We start from the raw sequence: 22,131 nt of genomic DNA, 5'->3' as shown, positions 1-22,131 counted from the left end.
CGTTTCTTGACACATAACTGCAGACTGCTCGACATTGTCAAAGTTCATGCTTGAAAGAAATACATTGTATTTCTTTCGTTGGTCTTGTTTAAAAGCCAGTCCCCCAAGATCCCCTGCCGCCCCTCTTTGGTAAAATTCCTCGATTCCTTAGATGATTGAAAATTAAGGTGATTCAAGTGGCGAGCTACCCCCGACCAAGAACCAAGGATCTGATTAATCATATGATTAATCATAAAGCTTCACATTAAGGTCGTAGTAGGAATTGGATCATTTTCTTGATCCTGAATGTAAACTTAGGAACTTTGAGAAACCAGCGATTGGATTTGGGATTCCCAGAATTGGAAAACATCGGAAAAGTTGTGTTTTATCTGCTTATTTGAACCTTCTTGTCATTCATTTGAATTGTCATTGAAATTTGAAGTGTATTATTGTGTGACTTCAATTTCTGACACAAAAACAGATTTATGTTGATTCTAAAACCCTAAAAGTGCGCATACATTTTAATTTTTCGACTAATACTAAGCTTTCAATTGTTATTAGAGTAGATGACCCGTCATCAAACTGAAATAGAAATAAAACAAATAAATACATAGATATACCAAACTTTTGATTTCTTATCCAACACTTTTAACTAAGTAAGAGTGTTCTTTCAGTATAAGTAAATGTGGAATGTCTATAGTCTTATCCGATGTTCAATGAATTGCCAACTTTTGTTCAAATTAATTTTGATTGCAGTATGTAATAATATGACCACGTATTAAACCATGAATTGGTACAGTACCTTTTCTTCCCTCTGCAAAACAGTTTAGGTGCCCCAAAACACAAAGGCTGAGCCCGGCTTTCTTGTGCAACCTTTATTATCTTGGTGCCCCAATGCAACTTGTGTCAAAAGCGTCATACAAGCACGTCGGTGACGTCACTAACACCAGCCAATCTACATTCACCGCAGTGTGCACAAAATCCAATTTAAAAAAAAAAAAACGTGTTTTGTGCTATCAAGACGAAAACGGGACTTTTGAGGGATCAAAAAAGAAGGAAAAAAGCAAAGTGTGCACCGCAAACAAGCTCCAAGACAGTGAAGGGGGGGCCACGTTGATGTAGGCGTGGCTTCAAGGCACTCTGTGCATGTATACGTATAAATAATCGAAGGGGCAGGGCTCTCTGTGCATGAATATGTATAAATAACCGAAGGGGCGGGGCCACTGAAAGTCCGTCCGTCATTGGCTTAAATAGTTCTTTGTTTAACATCTAGATTGTGTCATTGACTAAATTTTGAGTGAATCTTCTTCCCGTACTCCAAACCGGAAGTAGGAGGACGCCACTTTTGGTCTGTGGCCCGTTCCTTCCTGCAGATTCTGAGAAGGAGTTGAATTTATTCTTCTTCTTCCTCTTCCTCCTCCTCCTCGCCGCCCGCCATTACCTCCACCAATAGCTCGGCGGTGCAGGTCGCTTCCCCCAAACTGTTGACGGCTTTCACCGTGTATTTAGCGTCATCATCGCCGGACACCTGCCAGGGGGAAAAAAAGTACATTTCTAGGTTTCCCCAAAAGGTACTTCTTCACTCGTTTTTGTAATCAATTCAGGAAACACTAAAAACATTTATAAACTGTAAAATGAAGCTGCCACATTATTTTAAAACATTAGACATGCTTTACAGCCCTAGTTTGAAGTTTAAACCCAAATTGGAAACCCTAAAAATGCCCTAAAACCCCGTTTAGAAGCTGAAAACCTAGCTTAAAACCCTAATTTGGAATAAAAAAAAACCTCTTAACCTTAATTTAAAGCCAAAGTATTATTTGGGAACCTTAAAAACATGTAAAAACCATAATTTGGATACAAGACCCTTATCTTAAGCCAAAAAGATATTGACGGTTTAAAACTCTCGTTTGAAGCCCAAACCATTATTGCAAACCTAAAAACACTTAAAAACCCTACTATGAAGCCAATACACAATTTGGGAACCCTATTAATGCGTGAAACCATAATTTTGAGCCGAAACCCCCAAAATGCTTTAAAACCCTAATATGAAGCAGAAACCCTAAAAATGGGGAAAAAACCCTAATATGAAACCAACACCTAAGTTTGAAAAGCAAAACCCTATTAACCCTATAAAACCTTAGTATGAAGGCAACACCTTAGTTTGGAACCCTATTAATGCTTTAAAACCATAATTTAGAGCCAAAATCCCTCGTTTAAAAACCTAAAAGCGCTTTTAAATCTTAATATGAATCCAACACCTTAGTTTAGAACCCTATTTATGCTTTACTACTATAATTTAGAGCCAAAACCCTAGTTTGGAACCGTAAAAATGCTTATAATCCTAATTTCAAGCCAAAACCCGATTGCCTCTTTAAAACCCTAGTTTGAAGCAGAAACCCTAAACACGTTTTAACCCATTATTTGGAGCCAAAATCCTAGTAAGAAAATGTAAAAATGCTTTTAGCCCTAATTTGAATTTAAAAGCAAAACCCTAGTAACGCTTTAAAACAGTATTTTGAAGCAGTAACCCTAATATGAAGCCCAAACCCTAATTACAGATTGTAAAAACGCTCTAAAACCCTGATATGAAGCCAAAACCCTACCACTTTTGCTTATTTTTCAAACCAATATTTTTTTTTATCAATGCCGTTTTTTTTTGTTTTTTTTTACCAATGATGCACACTGTCCCTTTATTTAAAATATTTTCAAACCATAACTTAGAACCAAAACCTTAGCTAGAAAACCTTTGGTTGGGAACCTGAATAATGCTTTAAAACCCTAATTCAGAGCCAGAATTGTAGTTAGAAACCGTAAAAACGCATTGGAACTCTGATATGAAGCCAAAACCCTAATACTTTTGATGATTATTTAAATCAACACTGTTTTTTAATGTATGCCTTTTTCTTACCATTAGTAGGTGCTGAATAACATACACAGTTCTTATAATAGTTGGGAACCCTTTTAACACTTTAAAACCTTAACTTTAAGCCAAAACCTTAGTTGGAACACTATTAACTCTTTAAAACCCTAATTTGAAGATGAAGCCCTAATCGGAGACCCTATAAACGTTTTAAAACCCCGATAAGAAAATTGAAACCCTAATTTGGAACCCCAGAATACCGTATTTTCCGCACTATAGGGCGCACCGGGTTATAGGGCGCACCCCCAAAAAATAGTTTTTGGTCCTATATCTTCCATAGATAAGGCGCATCGGATTATAAGGCGCTACAATGGGAACGTCGACAAAACAGTCAGATGAATATTTTGTTTGTTTGTTTGTTTGTACTTGATTCAATTGTTTGTTTGTTTGTACATGATTCAAATTGAATCTTTTCTTCCGGCGCCGTCACGAATGGCAGCCACTCCAGCAGCTCCCGTGTTATTTTCGATTGTTCTCTATTGTTCTCAGCTCAGGGATGCTGCTGGAAATGTGAATTTCCCTTCGGGGATGAACAAAGTATCTATCTATCTATCTATCTATCTATCTATCTATCTATCTATCTATCTATCTATCTATCTATCTATCTATCTATCTATCTATCTATCTATCTATCTATCTATCTATCTATCTATCTATCTATCTATCTATCTATCTATCTATCTAGATGATTCAGTCCAACTGATTACCCCCTTAACGTTCCCAAAGCTTGCAAAGAAGCAAATACGTGTCGTAGACACGTGCGGATGCTGTGTCCGTACGATGTCACTCAAATGCATCATTTCAAATATCATTCGGAAGGTCAAAGTCTTGGGATTCAAGAAATGCCAAACATTCCTTAGTTTCTATTTTCTTTTTCGCTCGCAACTTTACTGTGCATATGACAATAAACACTTGGAATTGAGTTTAATTCACTCAACTCATCACAGCAACATCAAGATCGTTCTAAAACAAGATACCGGGAAAATATAAAGCCGCATAACTCACCTAAGTTCTCACGTTCAATAATGATACGCAATCATGGTCTTCTTACAACCGTGAGTGAAGTAAATCCAGGAGAGTAGAATATTTACAAATACAGACTAATGAAACATGTTTCTTTATGGCGTACTTAAGCAAGCTTGCTACGCCATTGCTAAACTCGGCCGATTGCAGGGTTTGTTTTGGCCATCTAGCCAATCCGAGGCTCCGAATAACTTCAGCCAATAGCGATCGATTTAACGGATGATTGACACATCTTTTTCGGCCAATTGCAGGGTTTGTTTTGGCCCTCTAGCCAATCCGAGGCTCTGAATAACTTCAGCCAATAGTGATCGATTCAAATGATGATTCACACATTGGTTAGCCAATGAAACGCCGGTATATAAATCCCAGCATACACCGCGGACTACTCCACGTTCGGGGGAAAATCGAGTCGGCGGCTGTTGCGTAAGTTGCGAGACCTTGTGATTTAATGTAGATCCATAAATAAGACGCACTGTATTATAAGGCGCATGGTCAGCTTTTGAAAAAAATTAAGACTTTTAGGTGCGCCTTATAGTGCGGAAAATACGGTACTTTAAAAGCCTAATTTGAAGCCCAAACCCTAGTTGCTTGGGGGACATTGCAGACTCCACCCCCCAAATCCCCTCCCGGCAGTATCGGGTGTACCTCGGAAATGACCAAGCTGCAGTTGCCATCCTCGTCGTAGTCGATCTGGAAGTGTCGGGTCTCCTTGATGGGCTGCTCGTCCTTGTACCAGACCACCTCAGGGTCCGGGTAGCCTGCCGGGGTAGGGTTCAAAGTGGGAGTGTTGTGGTCTGGGCTTGGGGGGACCTGGCTTAAGGGGAGCGGTACCTTCGATCTTGCAGTCAAATCGGGCAGCACTGCCCTCCACCACTTCCACGTCTTGGATGACTGTGCTAAAACTGGGCTTGCACTCGCTTCTCAGCTCCAGGCACTCCAGGAACTGGTTGTCCTCTGTAAACCAGTTTTAGGTGGAGATCACAAGCTCAATCAAGACTTGATTTAATTAAAATAAGAACTATAAACAAAAACTATGCAACCTTAACAGGAAACCTGAAAACAGCTTTAATTTGTTTTATAAAGCCAAAACTTGGTTTGAAACCTTAGCTCAAAATACGAAAATCACTTTAAAACCCTCATTTAAAGAGGAAACCCTGGTGTGAACCCTTATTTAAAACAAATAAACGTTTTAAAGCACTCATTTAAAGCCAAATGCCTAGTTCAAACCCCCAAAATGCTTTCAAACCCTAATTCTGCGTCAAAACCCTACCTTTTACCCTTGGACTAACCCCTGACCCTATCCTTAATATGGCGCCCAAATCTTTAGTTTTAAATTCTAGTTGGAAAACCCAACAAACACTTTTAACTTGTAATTTTGAAGGCAAAACAGTAAGTTGACAGCCCAGTTTGAAACTCTAAAAACGCTGAAAAACCCTGGTTTAGGGCCTAAACCCTAGCCCTTATCCTAATATGGCGCCCAAACCTTAGTCTGAAACTCCAACATGCTTTAAAATCCCAATTTGAAACAGAAATTGCGGTTGAAAACTATAGTTGGAAACTCCCCAAAAAATCTTTAATGTCATTGTTTAGAGCCAAAAGCCTAGTCTCATCATTCAACTAAACTGGGATCACTTCAGAGTTACTGAATAAGAAAACAGATGATACGTGATCTGAGTCCAAGGAAAGTGCCTGATTCCAGCTCCTCTTCCTATCACTATCGGAAATCATACCTAAGCATCTTTTCACGGGTTTAGCAGCCTTGGATTCCGTTGTGAAACTGAAACATGGGAAGGTTCCCTGGGGAAACATTTGGGACGGGTACCTTCAGTTGGCGAGCCCCTCTTGGCATGTACCCCTGCCATCATGGCCATGGAGGATAGTCTGCCGATGGCTTTGATGGCGTGGCCCGTCTTCTGCCACTTCCTCCTTAGGATGTACTTCTTCATTCTCTCCTTGGAGAGCTTCTTTGCCTTCATTGTGTTCGTGTCTTGCTTGAGCCAAGGGTGCTCCAGGCACTGGGGACAGCTCAGGCGGGCTCTGCAAACACATAGATGCAGATGGTCAAACTCTTGAATCCATGGACTTCCTTTTCCTGACCACATTTCTCAAGCACCGAAAATGTAACAAAAAACAAGTACCAAGTGGTTTGATTTCTGGGGTCAGATCCCGTTCAACTACACATACGCGTGCTTAAGTAGCCCCCGATCGCTTGGGGCACCCCCCCCACCCCTGATTAAAACCGCACCGCCCGTGACGGAAACCAATCTGACTGACAAGCCAGCTCAAGACCGACGCCAAAGTGCACTTCGGGACTGAAAGCTGACTTCATGTCCTTCTTGAGCAGCCTGGTGATGAAGTCCTTGGCATCGTCTGAGATCTCGTCGAAGGCCTCGTCCTCAAAATCCCAAGTGGCCGAAGTCACATTGGCCAAGGTCTCGTTGTCGTTGTCACCCATGAACGGCGACAGACCGCTCAGCCTGGTAGGGACAAAACATAAACATAAGTTGGTTTACAACGTGGAAATGAAGGAGTCCCGATTATTGGGAGGAACTCCTGGCTGACTTCAGATTTGTAATACTCACAGAATGTAACAGATGACGCCGATGCTCCACATGTCAGTTGGGTAGCTGATGGCTTCGTAGTTAATGACTTCAGGTGCTACGAACTCTGGCGTTCCAAACAAAACTTTGAGGGTTCCGGCATTTTCTGTGACAGACCGACAACAGGATGAGTCACGTTGGGAGCCTTCATTAGTGAGAACCTCAAGTCTCTGGGCCTCTAAGCTCACCTAGGCGCCTGGCTAGGCCGAAGTCAATGAGTTTGATCTTGCTACCAGTCTTGTTGACACACATGATGTTCTCGGGCTTGAGGTCCAGGTGTACGATTCCCTGCTTGTGGATGAAGCCCACCCCGTCGACGATTTGAAGCATGTACTTGATCACCTCGCGCTCAGACAACTCAAAGTCTTCATCGATGATGCGTTCGAACAGCTCACCGCCGGAGATCCTGATTGGCACAGGAAGGCCGTCACACAGAAGAGTCGAAACCGGCAACGGTTCCAGGTCCACTCAAGTACTGAGTCTTTTGATCTTGCCCCAATCAAGTCACAGTTAACACACCTTTTAAGAACTTAAAACTAGTCATGAAATATTGTTAGGAACCTACTCCGGGTGGTGCGCAAGAAAAGTGTCGAAACACTAGTGCCGTAAACGGTTGTATTTTATCTGGGCAGTGTTCAGTACATGGGAAGTTGGGTTGTTTAAGATGCAGCCAAGGGGTCATTATTCCAGCAATCCATACAGCAAAGGCAACAGTCAAAGTTGATCATGCGGTACTCGTGATCCGGAAAGGCAGGCAAAGGTGGATATGGAAGACAATGAACTAGCAAGGAACAAAAGAAAAAAATACTAATAAAGGGTAGAGACAACTCAAGACAAGTGCCAACAGCTGTGAGCAGGACATTAGCCTCTAGAAATGAGTGACTAACAGAGAGAGAAAGAGAGAGAGAGAGATGAACATACAAGGAAAGAGTACTCAAAGTGAAGATAGGGACAGTTGTCCTGAGAAAAGTCCTTAAAGTGCACACTTACATTTCCAGCACCACCACAATGTCGGACTTCCCCTCAAAGGCGTCCACGCACTGAACTAATTTGGGATGATGCAAGCTGTTCATGATGCCAATCTCATGCCGAACGTTGTCTTTGTCCTTGACCGAGTATGCCTTTATGAACTTGCCGGCCCACACCTTTTTGGTGGCCTTCTCCACCAGCTTGAAGACTTGACCGAACTTGCCCCTGCCAAACCAACATCCGTGTCACCAAAACCTTGAACTGGTTCCAACCTGCCAAAGGTCAGATCTGCCAAATCCTATAGACCCACTTCTGCATAAAAGGGTCCTAAACTCATTCATTATCCAGTTGTCTGTCCTCATTTGGGTCTTCGAGTGGCTGGCGCCTGCCCCCGCCCGACCAACCATTCCTTTTCTCACACACTCATTCTCAGAGACAATTTGAACTTGCTGATCGACCTCCCAAGGAAACCGGAGTGGCCGCAGAAAACCCACTCAGGCACTGGGGAAAACATGCAAACTTGGTATCTCGGTAACTCCTTAAGTTTAGGAGTCTCCAACTTTTAGGACCTAAGCTGTCAGCCAAATGTGCTAACCAGTCAATCACTTTGCCGCCTGGTCTTTTACATTTTCTCTTGACTCTGGTTCTGATGCAAACAAACAGATTGTGGTTTTTGTAGGGAGTTTGAATCTGTTCCTGTGTGTTTTAGACCACTAAGCTTCTTTTACTTTGTTTTTGCTTTGAGGCGGCTTCCATAATGCCTCAAGTCATCCATCAGGATCACAACATCTCAGCGATTATAAGTCCTCAAAGTCGCTTACGTTCCTAGCCTCTCCTCCACGTCGTAGAGCTCTTTCACCTTCACGTCTGTCCGGATGGTCACCTGCCTGTAGTCCGGCTCCTTTTCCGAGTCTGCCGCAAGACAAGACCATATGAGTCAACAGAATCAATTAAGTCTCACATGGGAATGTAACATAGATTTGTAAATGTGGAACTTCAAGTTTCTGGTAAAGTAGTGCTTGGGCTATATGCCGGACTATCAGGAGCAATTTGGGGTTCAGGATCTTGCTCGAACATGGCCAAAATTGTGGACTAGGCTCAGACAGCTAACTTCTTGGTTGGGAATTGAGCCATGTTGCCTTATGACGAAATATTTACTATAAAGTTTGAACGTCATTAGAGAACATTTCAGACCTTCGTGCACCTAGGTCAATTTACCAACATTCACGATTTAAGGAAGAGGAGTCTAATATACGATACAGGTCCATTTCTGAAAATAACCACCAGTTCATTCGATACCAATTTAACTGCTTTGGTGTGGATGCAAACAAAGTATATCTGTACCGTCCTCTTCCTCCTCCTCTTGGTTCTCTGTCAAAGGAATAAAACAAAGTGTATCAGTATTAGATCTGGTTCTATAGATTCGGTTTAGAGCATGTGTGCGCACCGTTCTCGTCCACCAGGCCCACAGTGACCTCATCGGACTCTGCGCTTGGGTCACTGATGCCGTAGATGTTCTCCGCTCGGATTCTGAACTTGTACTGGCGCTCTGGCAGGAGGTCCTGGAAGTGGAGGGACTGATACTAAGACAGGAGACTTGGACAGCGTGGACTAAATCATAAAACACTTAACCTCAAAGTTCCAACTAACTGGAATAACGTGGGAACAGAAGAATCTGATTGTCAACCATAAAAACTAAGTCTAAGATATGAGCATGTTCAAAGATAAGGTCTGAGACATGTAGATGGACACACTTGGACGTTATAGGACGTGCTGTTGCAAGACACAAGCGGCGTCCACTTCTGGTCCACAGAGTTGTGCATCTCCAGATGGTAGGTCTGGACGGCACTCCCGCCATCGTAAGTGGGACCGTACCAAGACAGCGTTAAACTGGAACGTCTCACGTCGGAGAGTGCGGGAACCTTTGCAGGCGGGTCCGGTTTGTCTGTGGGACGAAGAACATGTTTGACAAGGAAAGGTCATAAGGTACCGCTTGACTTCTCAAGGAATCAGCTAGAGAAGTTGCTGTGGTTCCACCGAGTAGGTCAGGATGTTTTTCCAAAATATGGACATGTCTTTTCTTCGACTTGTGTGCTCTGACTGGGGTCACCCAGAGCCTGAGGCACCTCGCTCAGGGGTTGCCTTAAAAGGCATACGGACTCCCTTGGTGATTCCCTAAACAAAGGTATGTCAATCCTCTCTGACCTAACTGACCACCTCAACTTAATTTACCATTTTAACACTGAGCTTTAATGCGCCAATGCTATCATTCTAACATTGGGATTCAAGTAGGACACACGTGGAGATTAGACCAAAGTTTCTAATTCATTGGTAGTTACCTTCCTGGTGTCAATGCTAATGCAACTCTATTGCTAGGTTGCTAAATTGCAAAGATGCTAATGCTTACCTGCAAGATAGAAAATGACGAGCCCTGATGGCTCCCTGAAATAATTCTAACACTGTGCTTGCCTACTTAACATAATTATGACAATTTGGAATGCTAATGCAAACGTCACATCAATGGCAAACTAATGTACATTAAACTTGGTCCAAATGTCCCACCAATGTCACGCCTGACCCAAGCGTGCCAAATGAACAGTGTCATGCTAACATGCTAATGGTAATGTCCCACCAATTTCACACTTGACCCCACTGTGGCAAATAAAGAGTGTCATGCTAACCTGTTAATGCTAACAGACCACTAATGTCGAACCTGACCCAAACATGCCAAATAAACAGTCATGCTAACATGCTAATGCTAATATCTTACCATCGTCACACCTGATTCCACTGTGGCAAATGAAGAGTGTCATGCTAATATTGAAATGCCACACCAATGTCACGCCTGACCCCAACGTGGCAAATGAGCAGTGTCATGCTAACATGCGTATGCTTCTGTGCCACCTGACCCCAACGTGGCAGAGGGAGTCATGCTAACATGCTAATGCTAATGTTGCATCAATGTTACACTAAATGTGGCAAATGAAGGGTATTGTGATAACATACTAATGCTAATGTCCCACCAATGTTGCACCTGACGCAACGTGACAAATGAAGATGCAATGCTACCATGCTAATGTCCCACCAATTTGACACCTGATCCCAACTTAGCGAATTAACAGTGTTATGCTTACATGCTAATGCCATCGTCCCACCAATCATGTAGAAAATGAAGAGTGTCATGCTAACATGCTAATAACTTACAAATCATATGCCAAAGAAAGAGTGACATGCTAATATCCACCCGGTGCCAAATAAAGTGTAATTTTAACATGCTAATGTCCCACCAATCAGGTGCCAAAAAAAGCGTGTCTCGGCAACATGCTAAGGCTAATGTCCCACCACTTGTGGCTAATGAAGAGTGTCATGCTAACAAACTAATGCTAAAGGCCTCACCGACAATGGTGAGGTTAAGCGCGGCCTGCCGGAGTCCGTACTGGTTCCTCAGCTCGATAGTGTAGCATCCGCAGTGCTCCTGCTGTCCGCTAGCGATAGTTAGCAAGCTGCTGCTGTCACTACTTTGGATGGACGTGTCCGCCGTCCCCTCCTGGATCTGGAACCAGAACCGGGTCGTCAACGCGGTCGAAAACTGAACCGGCTTTAGCGGGTCTTACCGGTTTTCGAAACTTGAGCCAGGTGCAGTTGATGGGCGGAGCTCCAGAGAACTTGCAGAGGATCTCCACCTTCTGACCCGCCAGGATTTTCATGTCCTCTGGGAACTGAAGGATGTGGGGGGGCAGCGCTGCAAACAGGACCAGTATTTGGGTATTTCTGAGGAGTCAGGACCTCTGAACCTTTTTGTGAGGGTTTGCCCTAACTGGATTTTGTCTGGACTTTGGCTAAGTGTGAAGAAATGGCGGCAAAGTATCATAAATACAGTTTTTACCCAGGATACGACGACCCCACCTTATGACCTGTGTCAAACTCATGGCTCCCGGGCCAAATGTGGCCAGCCACATCATTCTATATGGCCTCAGTATTTATTTCCAGCAAGACATTCTATTCTTCCAGACCAGCACAACATTGAATATCAACACCATCTTTTACACACAGTCAGGTAGGTTACCTTAGCTGTGAAAAAATGTCATAAAAAGCACATTTGGTTTTGTTGACTAAGCTTTTTTTCCCCAAAAAGACATTCCACGCTTCTAGGCCGGAACAACATTTAATGTCGACACTATGTCATGCAGACAGTTAGAAGGGTTGACTTACATGTCGAACATGCCAAAAAAAGCTGACTCGGCACTTTTGGTTTTGTTGACGCTGCATATGTTTCCTAGAAAGACATTCCAATCTCCCAGACCAGCACGACATTGAATATCAACACCATCTTTTACACACTGTCAAGTAAGTTACCTTAGCTGTGAATTATGTCATAAAAAGCACATTTGGTTTTGGTATTTGTTTCCCAAGATAGACATTCCACGCATCTAGGCCAGAACAACATTTTATGTTATCACTATGTCTTGCAGACAATTAGAAGGGTTGACTTACGTCGAACATGCAAAAAAGAGCTGACTCAGCACTTTTGGTTTTGTTGACGCTGCATGTTTCCTAGAAAGACATTCCACTCTCCCAGTCCAGCATGACATTGAAGATTTTGTGGTAGGTTCCAAAAATTGGTTTTGCTTCTCAATGTGAGTGCTGCTCTATTGGCGCACAGTATTTGATAACTAGTATAAAATATTTTGTTACTTGAATGTTTTTTGGGGGGTTTGTTTCCCCCGCTATACGACAAATGTTCCCACCTCACGTTGTATCCCGGGGTAGTATTGCAGAAGAATGAAGGGGGTTGGCTCACCTTGCTTGGGGGGCGTCTTGGCCGGGGGCTTCTTGATCCGAGCTTCACCTGAAAACACGCAGTGTCAATGTCGGGTTTGGAAAAAATACTTTTGCCCTTTTTTGGCCGTATATGTCTCGCTTCCGTCTCGATTTCAGATTTCAGAGAAGTTTCCGAGACGGACTGTTTGACAAACGATTTTCCGAAATTGGGACCAAAAGAAAAAGAAGAACTCGAGGACGTCTCCATCGAACTCTGGTATAAAACATCCGCCGCGTGGGCTGGATTAGGCCCACGAGTGGTTTTAATCCAGCCCACGAGACGATGCCGAGAAAAGCACAAGAGAAAAATGAGTTCCAGTTTGAAATATCTCCAGTCGCCAAAGACAGGCGTTGCTCTCAAAGTAACTCCAGCAGAATTTTTTCCTCTTACTTTCTTTCTCTTTATTCTCTTTTTCTTTCTCTTTGAGTTTCTTTCTTACTCTCATTCTCTCACCTCTGTCTTCTTGCTCTTTTCTTCCTTTTTTCCCCCTCACGTTTTCTCTTTTTACCTTTCTTTCTCTTTGTTACATTCTCTCTTTCACTTTCTTTTTTCCTTTCGTCTCCCTTTCTGTATCCATTTCCATCTCTTTCTCTCGTCGCTCTTCCTCTTTCTTTCACTCTGTATTGTATCATTTCTCCCTCCTTTTCTTGTTTCTGCCTCTCTCTTTCTCGCTATTTCTTTTTTTAACTTGTTTTTTTCTCTCTTTTTCTTTCGTTTCTCCCGCTCTTGTTGTCTTTTTTTTCTTTTTCTTGTTTTTTTTTCATTTTCCTCCCTCTTGTTCTCTATTTCTAACTTTTTCCTTCTTGATTTTTCTCCTTCTCTGCTCCTCTCTCTCTTCCTCTGTTTTGTTCTCTCATCTCATTAGCTGCACCGCTTATCTTCAGTAGGGTCGCGGGGGTGCTGGAGCCCATCCCAGCAATCTTCGGGCAGTGGGCAGGGGACACCCTGAACTGGTTGCCAGCCAATCGCAGGGCACACAGGGACAGACAACTCACTCGCTCATTCACAACTAAGGACAATTTGGACCGACCAATCAACCTGAAATGCATGTCTTTGGAATGTGGGAGGAAACCGGAGTGCCCGGAGGAAACCCACGCACGCACGGGGAGAACATACAAACTCCGCACAGGAAGTCCGGTAGCTGGATTTGAACCCACACAGGAGGTTCCCAAGACCTTAGATGTTTTGTTCTTTCATTTTGTATTCTTCCTTTTCCTCAAGTTCTTTGTCCTTGTCTTCTTTCACTTTCTTTGTCTCCTTTTTTCCTTTGTTTTTGTTATTTTTACTCTCTCCATCCATATCTCATGTTCTCTCAGTCTGTTCTTTCTTTTCTTTTGGGTTTTTTCTTCTTTTTTTGTTCTTTTCTTTCTTTCTTTGTCTTTCTCTCTGTCTCTCTCTCTTTCTCTCTCTCCCTTTCTCTTGTTTTTCTTTTTGAAGTCCGTTCTAGGTTTTTTTTCTACCATGTGACCCCTGGGATGAATTGATTTTGTTGCACTTGTTGTTTTTTTCCGATCTAAAGGGAAAAAAACGACAACAAAGAAGGCAAAAGTTCTCCGGAAAAAGTTTTCTGGTGGGATAATAAGAAACGTGTCTTGAGAACAAACCTACTCTATTGTAAACGCCGAAATCCGGAGCAGAAGCATCCAATTATTTTGTGAGACGGACTGGACATAATTATGTGTGTGTGTGTTTGCAGCCAGCATGTCCTTCTTGGGACAAAAAAGACTGGAGTGGGCGAAAGAGAGAGAGAGAGAGAGAGAGAGAGAGAGAGAGGCCTTCCTCGAGTCTAAGTTTAAGCTAAGGAAGGCCCCTGACACGCTAGCTAGCAAACTGTCTTTCGCTTGACTTACTCTCAGACGTCTTCTTGTTGGACTTTGTGTCCGCCGGAGACTTTTCCAGAGGATCTGCCAACACAAACAAATAAAATCCTTCAAAACACTGGAACAGATTCAAAACGTCCACTTAAGGCTGTAGAACGGTTCATCTTGACTTGAGAGCACAAATTCGAGTTAAGAGCACCAGATAAAGCATTCATATTTTGAAAAACGTTGAACCCAAAGAGGGCCCCTAATACAATACACCAAAATGTTCACTTACGACTAGCGTAACTAAATGGCTTGTCTTGACTTGAGAGTAAAGATTTGAGTTAAGAGCACCAGATGAAGCATTAATATTTTGAAAAACATTGAACCCAAAGAGGGCCCCTTATAAAATACATCAAAATGTTCAACTGGACATCCAATTTGATTGGCCGTCCACTTAGGACTAGCATAACCAATGGCTTGTCTTGACTTGAGAGTAAACATTTGAGTTAAGAGCACCAGATGAAGCATAATTATTTTGAAAAACGTTGAAACCAAAGAGGCCCCCTTATAAAATACATCAAAATGTTCGATTGGACGCCCAATTCGATTGGATGTCCACTTAGGACTAGCGTCACTAATAGCTTGTCTTGACTTGGGAGTAAACATTTGAGTTAAGAGCACCAGATGAAGCATTATTATTTTGAAAAACGTTAAACGCAAAAAGGGCCCCTTATAAAATACATCAAAATGTTCGATTGGACGCCCAATTCGATTGGATGTCCACTTAGGACTAGCGTCACTAATAGCTTGTCTTGACTTGAGAGTAAACATTTGAGTTAAGAGCACCAGTTAACGTATTACTATTTTCAAAAAAGTTGAACACAAAGAGAGCCCATATAAAATGGTTCAAAATGTCCGATTGGACCTCCACTTAGGACTAGCGTAACCAACGGTTTTCTTGATTTGAAAACAAATATTTGAGTTAAGAGTGCCAGCTGAAAGGCTCCTTTTTTCTAGACAAGTTAAACTTGAAAAAGAGAGCTAGCTTAGCACAATCTGCGAAGATACACAAACATACAAACACCTCCAAAACGCCATCCACGTAGATGTCCACTTAGCATGACTTTAAAAACGCATTACGATTTGATGTTGATTTAAGCACGACTAGCAAGGCAAGCATGACTTACACTCTTTGTTTTGACTTGAGAGCAAAAAAATTAAGTTAAGAGTGCCAGCAGAAGTATGGTTATTTTCATATAAGTTGAACTAGAAAAAGTGCAAAAACAAAATCCTTCAAAACGTTTTCTGAAAATCAATCAGGAATAAAGGAATTGTGAGTGTGAAATGCACTTAAACGGACTGCGTGTATTATTCAGTGCCCCCTTGTGGTAAAAAATATAATCCATAAAAATAATATTGTTTTGAATGATTAGCAAATTTAACAAAATATCATTTCCTAATTACATATAGGTTGATAAATTTCTGACTATTTTAGACTAGAGGCTCACACATTTGTCAGCCATCTTGCTGCTATGGGTGCCCCCAAAAAGCAGTTTTTTTTTCTTTTTATTGTTTTTTTTTGCATATGTTCCTTTTTCTTTTCATCTTTCCTTTTTCTACCCTTTTCGCTTATTTTATCCTTTTCTTGCTTTTTTTCTTTTTGTCTTCTTGTTTGTCTTTCTTTCTCTTTCATTTTTCCCTTCCTCCTGGTTTCTTTTCCCCCTTCTTCTTTTTCTTCTTTTTTCTTGCTTTTTCCTTCTCTCTTTTCTTTTTTTTTCTTGCTTTCTCATTTTTATCCACTTTTTTTTCTTTCTTTAAACAGTAACAAAGTGGAGTTTTGGTCACTTTGAGTCTCCATAGTTTGTATTCACGTGTTTTCGGTATTAAACAGCAAAAACTGTCCTTTGTAACATGTTAAGACGGGGCCTCAAACTTTGAACCCGAGGTCCGCAATTTGCCTCCAGCTGCAAGTTTAAGGCCCCCTGCACTAGAGGTAAGCATAACTTTAACTGCTTTGACTTGAGAGCAAAAAAAGAGTTAAAAGTGCTAGATAAAACACTGCCTCTCAAATAAGTCGAACCCAAAATAGAGTTCTGCCTACGTGGATCTGCCAAAACAATCAAATCCTTCTAAATGTGATTCAATGGGACTCGAAAGCCTGAGAGTTTGGATTGACTTGAGAGCAAAGATTTGAGTTAAGAGCAGCATGTTATTTGCTATTTCTAGCTACCGAAGACAATCATTTAAATCCTTCAAAACGCGTTCCAGTAGGACCTCCACTTAAGGCTAGCGTGATTTCAAAAGTTGTCTTGACCAGTATTGGGAACAACTAACCACGCGACGACTCCATGACGGACGGTAGTAAACCGTAGTTAACAGTGGTCGAGGTATGTAAACTGTAGACAACTCAACACCATTGGCAATGACTAGTCAAACCAATAACTATGTACCGACCCATTTAGTCTTCCCCCTGACATATTACAAAACTTTTAACCGAATCTTCCAGTTTTTCCTGACTTCACTTCACACTATCTGTAACACTTTATCCTAAGTGGAGTATCCCCATACACCCGTGCTGATATAAAAGCCTATACAAGTCTGGATGCTTACCAGTTTTTCGTAGCTGTTACGCTTTGGAGCGCTGCATTAAAATACGCTGGGTGGAGACGTCACACAATGGAGAACGTCCTACCGTAATATTCTGAGTAAGAGCGCTATTAAATTCACAATAATTAATATCTATATTGAAGGAAACTTCTTTCTTATAATTGTGTCAAAAGTGCTGCTCTCTCCTTACTGACAGAAGTTTTGTCAGCTATCATAGATATAGAGAGAGGCGATCGAGACAGGGGAAGAGAGGTGAGGGAGTAAGAGAGAGATTGGATAGTCACTTTATATTGTTTTACTGTTGACTTTTGTCGTGAACAATACATTTGAAGTGCGGTTACCTATTTCTACTTGACCAGTTGTCTCAGGTTGTAGGAGTTTGAATTATTTATTTAAAACTGCAGTGTTAAACGCACTTTATATTTTTAAACTGTTTATTTTTGTTGTGTAAAAATACTTCAAACACAGTTGCATATGACTGGGTGGAAACACATGTTTGCCTGGAGAGGGATGGGCGCCACCAGGCTGTACTTGCCCAAGATACATTACTGGAAATGGTGTCCCTTCGACCTGTGTGGTTAAAGGATACAACCAACCAACCATCAGTAGCAGTTGTCTGACAAAAGAATGTGATTTATTCTGTAGAGTGAAACTTACTTTACAATGTTTTACAGTTGTCCTTTGTTGTGAACAAAATAGTTGAAGTACAGTAGCATATGTCTACTTGACCAGTTGTCTCAGGTTGTGAGAGGTAGATTTAATTTGTTAAACTCACTTTATATTGTTTGATAATAATTGTCATTTTATTATTGTTTACTGTTTCTTTTTGTTGCACTTCAAGTTTAGGATGAATATGTTGCTGGTGAAGTGCAATAAATATTCCAATATTTTATAGAACCTATCTGTTCTTTTCTATTCAACTGACTTGGAAAATTTCAATTTTTTTGACATACAATTTATTTAAAAAAAAAACGGAAATAGTTACTCCCCCTGCGAGCATTTCAGTTGCTAACTCAGTGAAGAAGTAGTGAGTAACTTTAACAAATTACTTTGTAACGGGCCTAACACTCGTCCTGACTTGAGAGCAAAAAATTTGAGTTGGGAGCATCAAGTTGTTCTGGGCTATTTTTCTTACCGTCCACCAGAACCAGACAGGAACATTCGGCCCGGCCCGCCGAGTTCTCCACTTTGCACTTGTACTCGCCTTCGTCTTCAGGTAGCGCCTTGTCGATGCTAAGCGAGCATACGCCGTCTGACGCCATGAAAAAACAAACGTCACCAGAGAGAAAGACATGCTAATAGCATGGTGCTAAATTGCTAACTAAATTAAATGTGAATTTCCCAATAAAAAAATAAAATCCCTCCACGTAACCAACTACATAGTCACTAAAAGTCATAAATTGCATGATGCTAATTTGCTAACTCAACAGCGACTTAAAGATATGCTTATTGCGTGATGCTAATTAGCTAACATTTAAAATGTGGATTTCAATTTAAATTCCTTCCACATAACCAACTACATAGTGACAAAGTCATAATACGCATGATGCTAATTTGCTAACTCCACAGTGACCGAAAGATATGCTAATAGCATGATGCTAATTTGCAATTTAATTGAAATGTGGCTTCACGCATAAAAATTAAACTCCTTCCACATATCCACATAACCGACTACATAGTAACTGAAAGATATGCTGATAAAATGAAGCTACTGTGCTAACTACATAGTCATTAAAAGCTATGCTAATAGAATGATGCTAATTTGCTGACGAATTGAAATGTGCATTTCCAAAGTAAACTACATCCACATAACCATCTACATAGTGACTGAAAGAGATACTAATCGCAATGTGCTAGTTTGCTAACAAATTGAAATGTGGATTTACAAATATAAATTAAACTCTTTCCACAAAACCAACTACAATGACTGAAACACATGCTAATAGCATGATGCTAATTTGCTAACTACAAATTGTTCGCGAAATATACGAATATCATGATGCAAGTATTTTAGCTAAGTGGATTTATGTTAGCAGGATTTCTTTTAGCGAGTAGGTGGTTGTGGTTTATGTTTATGTGGTTAATGGCATTATGCTAATTTGCTAACTACAAAGTGATCGTGAAATATACTAATATTATGGTGCCAGTTTATTAACTAAATGGACTTATGTTAGCATGATTTCTTTTAGCTAGTATGGGTTGTGGCTTATGTTTACTTGGCTAATAGCATGATACTAATCTGCAATCAAAGTGAAATGTAGATTTTCAAATTAAATTATATCCTCATAAGCAATTAAATAGTGACTGAAAGACATGCTAATAGCATGATGCTTATTTGCTCACTACGTGAAATGTGAATTTACAAATGAAACAAAATTCCACCAACATAACCAACTACATAGTGACTGAAAGATATGATACTAGCTTATTTGCTAACTACATAAAGACCAAAAGACATACTGATAGCATGATGCAAATTTGCTAACAAATTGAAATGTGGATTTACGAATATAAAGTAAACTCCTTCCACAAATAACATTATGCTAACTTGCTAATTACATTGTTAATAAAACATATGCTAATAGAATTATGCTAATTTGCTGACGAATTGAAATTTGGATTTCCAAAGTAAATTCCATCCACATAACATCTACATAGTGACTGAAAGATTTGATACTAGCATGATGCTTATTTGCTAACTACATACAGACCAAAAGACATACTAATAGCATGACGCAAATTTGCTAACAAATTGAAATGTGGATTTACGAATATAAATTACACTCCTTGCCGAAAACCGACGACATAGTGACTGAAAAATATGCTAAAAGCATGATGTTAATTTGCTAAATACAAAGTGTTCGCGAAATATACTAATATGATGGTAGTATTTTAGCTAAGTGGATTTATGTTAGCATGATTTCTTTTAGCTGGTAGGCGTTTGTGGTTTATGTTAATGTGGCTAATAGTATGATGCTAATATACTAACTACAAAGTGATCACGAAATAAACTAATATGGTGCAAGCTTATTAGCTAAGTCGACTTATGTTAGCATTATTTCTTTTAGCTAGTTAGGTGGTTGTAGTTTATGTTTATGTGGCTTATAGCTAATTTGCTATCTTAGTGAAAGGCAGATTTCCAAATTAAATTTCAACCACATAAACAACTACCTGGTGACTGAAACACATGCTAATAGCATATTGCCAATTTAATAGCTAAGTGGATTCATATTAGCATGGCTAATGGCATGGTGATAATATACTTACCCAGTGAAATTTGGATTTCCGCATTGAATTAAATTCCAACCACATAATAAACTACTTAATGACTGAAAGACATGCTAATAGCATTTTACTCCATGGAATGTGGATGTAGTTTGGCTAGTAGGTGTTCTGTTTACGTGGCTAATTTACTAACGAAGCGGAATGTTGACTTCCGTTTGTGTGATTTCAGTTAACAAATAGGTGATCGTTGTTTATGTTTACGTGGCTAACAGCGAGATGCTAATTCACTCATTAAGTGGAATGTGAATTTTGTTTAGCCAGTTTTTCCAGTATCTCTTTGTGGTTTATATTTATGTGGCTGATACCATGGTTCTAATTTAAAACTAAGTTGAATGTGGATTTTATTTAGCTAGTGTGTGCTTGTAAACTATGTCTATGTGCATAATAGCATGATGCTAATTTTCTCACTAAGCAGAACAAGTAGTAGGCGTTTGCAATTTATGTTTATGTGACTTAGAGCGTTATACTAATTTACTAAGTAAGTTGAATGTGGATTTAGTAAGTGTTTGTTGATTATGTTTACGTGGCAAATAGCATGATGCAATTTTACTAAGTAAGTGGGATATGGATTTTGTCCAGTAGGTGTTTGTGGTTTATGTTCATGTGGCTAATTGCATGATTTTAATTTACAAATTAAGAAGAATGTCTATTTGGTTTGGCTAGTTACTAGCCGCTAGTAGGTGATCCTGTTTTTTGTTTATGTGGCTAATAGCTAGATGCTAATTTACTTACTATGAAGAATGTGCATTTCGTTTGGCTAGTTTGTCTCGTAGGTGTTTATGGTTTCTGTTTCCTTACCTTGGTTCTTGAGTACAATGAACTTGGAGGCCTTGACCAGTTTCCCATCCAGCGTCCAGCTGGCAGTGACATCGCAGGCGGCCTCCAGGCGGCACTGCAGGTGCAGGCGTTGCCCATCTACCACTGTCACGTCTTTCAGCTTCTCCACAAAGTTTGGCGTGGGGCCACTGTCATCCTTCACGCAGTCTTTCACCACCTGGCCGCTGTCCCCATTCTTGTCCACGCCGCCGGCCGGCTTCTTGTCGCCTGGAGGGGTGGGGTTGGCGTTCTTCTGGACCGGTCCGGCAGCTTTGCTGGCGCCGCCGCCCGTCTTTTTGCCCAACACGGCACGGAAGTCCACCTGTGCAGGGGCGCTGCTGGAGGCCTTGCGCTCGTCCTCGATTTTGGACTTGACCCCCTTCAAGTTGGCCTTAAAATCCATGGTGGTGAGACGCAGACTCCCCGCCTCCGGTCCGGGTGCTTTCCACCTGGTGGACGGGGAATTGCGAACTTCTGGACTTTTTGACCTCCTAGTGCTGCTGCTCCTCTTTCTTCAAGTCTTCGGTCCTGGTCTAGGTGGTGAATTTGAGGTTCTGGTACTCCAAATTTGGATCTTGCTGGCCCCTATCCAGGATTTCCCTGTTTGCTTGGCCTGTTGCCACAGTAGACTCTCTTAGTCACGGCTGCCAGGTATGCTTTTTCCAGTTCTTCTTGGTTTAGATGTGGTCCAGGTATTCTTCACTTGGGCTCTGCCAGTTTTTCTTCTGCTCTTTCTTTTATCTATTTGCCAGAAAGTCCTTTATCCTACTCGTTTTGCTGCCACTGGGTCAGCAGCTCAGTTTTTTCTACAATTTGTTCTGCTTGATCTAGATTAGGTTGAGGTAATTCCCGTGGACCGAGTTTCCTGCCGCCACCACCGCCGCCTTCTCCTCCTGTTTCTCAGCGGATGGAGCCACAGAGAGAATAAACAGCTGGCTTGAAGCTCCTGATCTGGAAGAGTAGCGAGGCCCCCGCCCCCTGAAGTTGGGGTAGGGGATGAAGGGGGCCGCAATAGGGATATGAGTGGTGGGGGGGTCTTATATCACATCAAGTCAGCGCCTTGGCCAAATAAGGTCATGGAGCCCTGAAACCGGTAGAGACATCTTACCATCGCCTTTGCCGGTTCCCATGGTACTCTGTTCGGAGCGGGAAGTGGTTATGGTCGTTCGAGGGGCACCTGTGTCCAGCGAATCGGACTTTGATGGATTTATTAGGTCACAAAGCACCTTGGGAGAAGCCTGAAGGGATGGCAGGCAAACAGGAAGAGACCCATTGATGGCCAGATTAGAGACACTTTGGGGAATT

General features: G+C 41.4%; 1 protein-coding gene across 1 annotated transcript; it reads right to left on the bottom strand.

Annotated features, from left to right (window-relative positions):
• Positions 1–839: 839 nt before the first annotated feature.
• LOC148352879 (myosin light chain kinase, smooth muscle-like) lies at positions 840–21,841 on the bottom strand. Its single transcript, XM_088353552.1, has 18 exons — positions 20,809–21,841; positions 17,861–17,977; positions 14,164–14,217; positions 12,293–12,340; positions 11,106–11,233; positions 10,888–11,044; positions 9,246–9,436; positions 8,939–9,053; positions 8,836–8,862; positions 8,313–8,403; positions 7,513–7,716; positions 6,711–6,928; positions 6,505–6,628; positions 6,247–6,399; positions 5,745–5,959; positions 4,754–4,876; positions 4,568–4,680; positions 840–1,507 (listed from the first exon to the last, which is right to left on the bottom strand). Exons 1-18 carry the CDS (start codon positions 21,227–21,229, stop codon positions 1,373–1,375), a joined length of 2,634 nt encoding a protein of 877 aa, XP_088209678.1. The 5' UTR covers positions 21,230–21,841; the 3' UTR covers positions 840–1,372.
• Positions 21,842–22,131: the final 290 nt, after the last annotated feature.

The sequence above is a fragment of the Urocampus carinirostris genome, chromosome 14 (assembly GCF_059441175.1).
Source record: "Urocampus carinirostris isolate Australia breed hairy pipefish chromosome 14, RoL_Ucar_1.0, whole genome shotgun sequence".
Lineage (NCBI taxonomy): Eukaryota > Metazoa > Chordata > Actinopteri > Syngnathiformes > Syngnathidae > Urocampus > Urocampus carinirostris.
The sequence above is the reverse complement of the archived record's forward strand: the minus strand, read 5'-3'. Positions and strand labels throughout refer to the sequence as shown.

Coding starts and splice junctions, on each gene's coding strand:
- LOC148352879 (XM_088353552.1), bottom strand. CDS start 21,229: ATGGATTTTAAGGCCAACTTGAAGGGGGTCAAGTCCAAAATCGAGGAC. Junction 12,341..14,163: donor CAACAAGAAGACGTCTGAGA/GTAAGTCAAGCG, acceptor GCGTGTTTTCAG/GTGAAGCTCGGATCAAGAAG. Junction 5,960..6,246: donor CTGCTCAAGAAGGACATGAA/GTCAGCTTTCAG, acceptor ATGTGTTTGCAG/AGCCCGCCTGAGCTGTCCCC.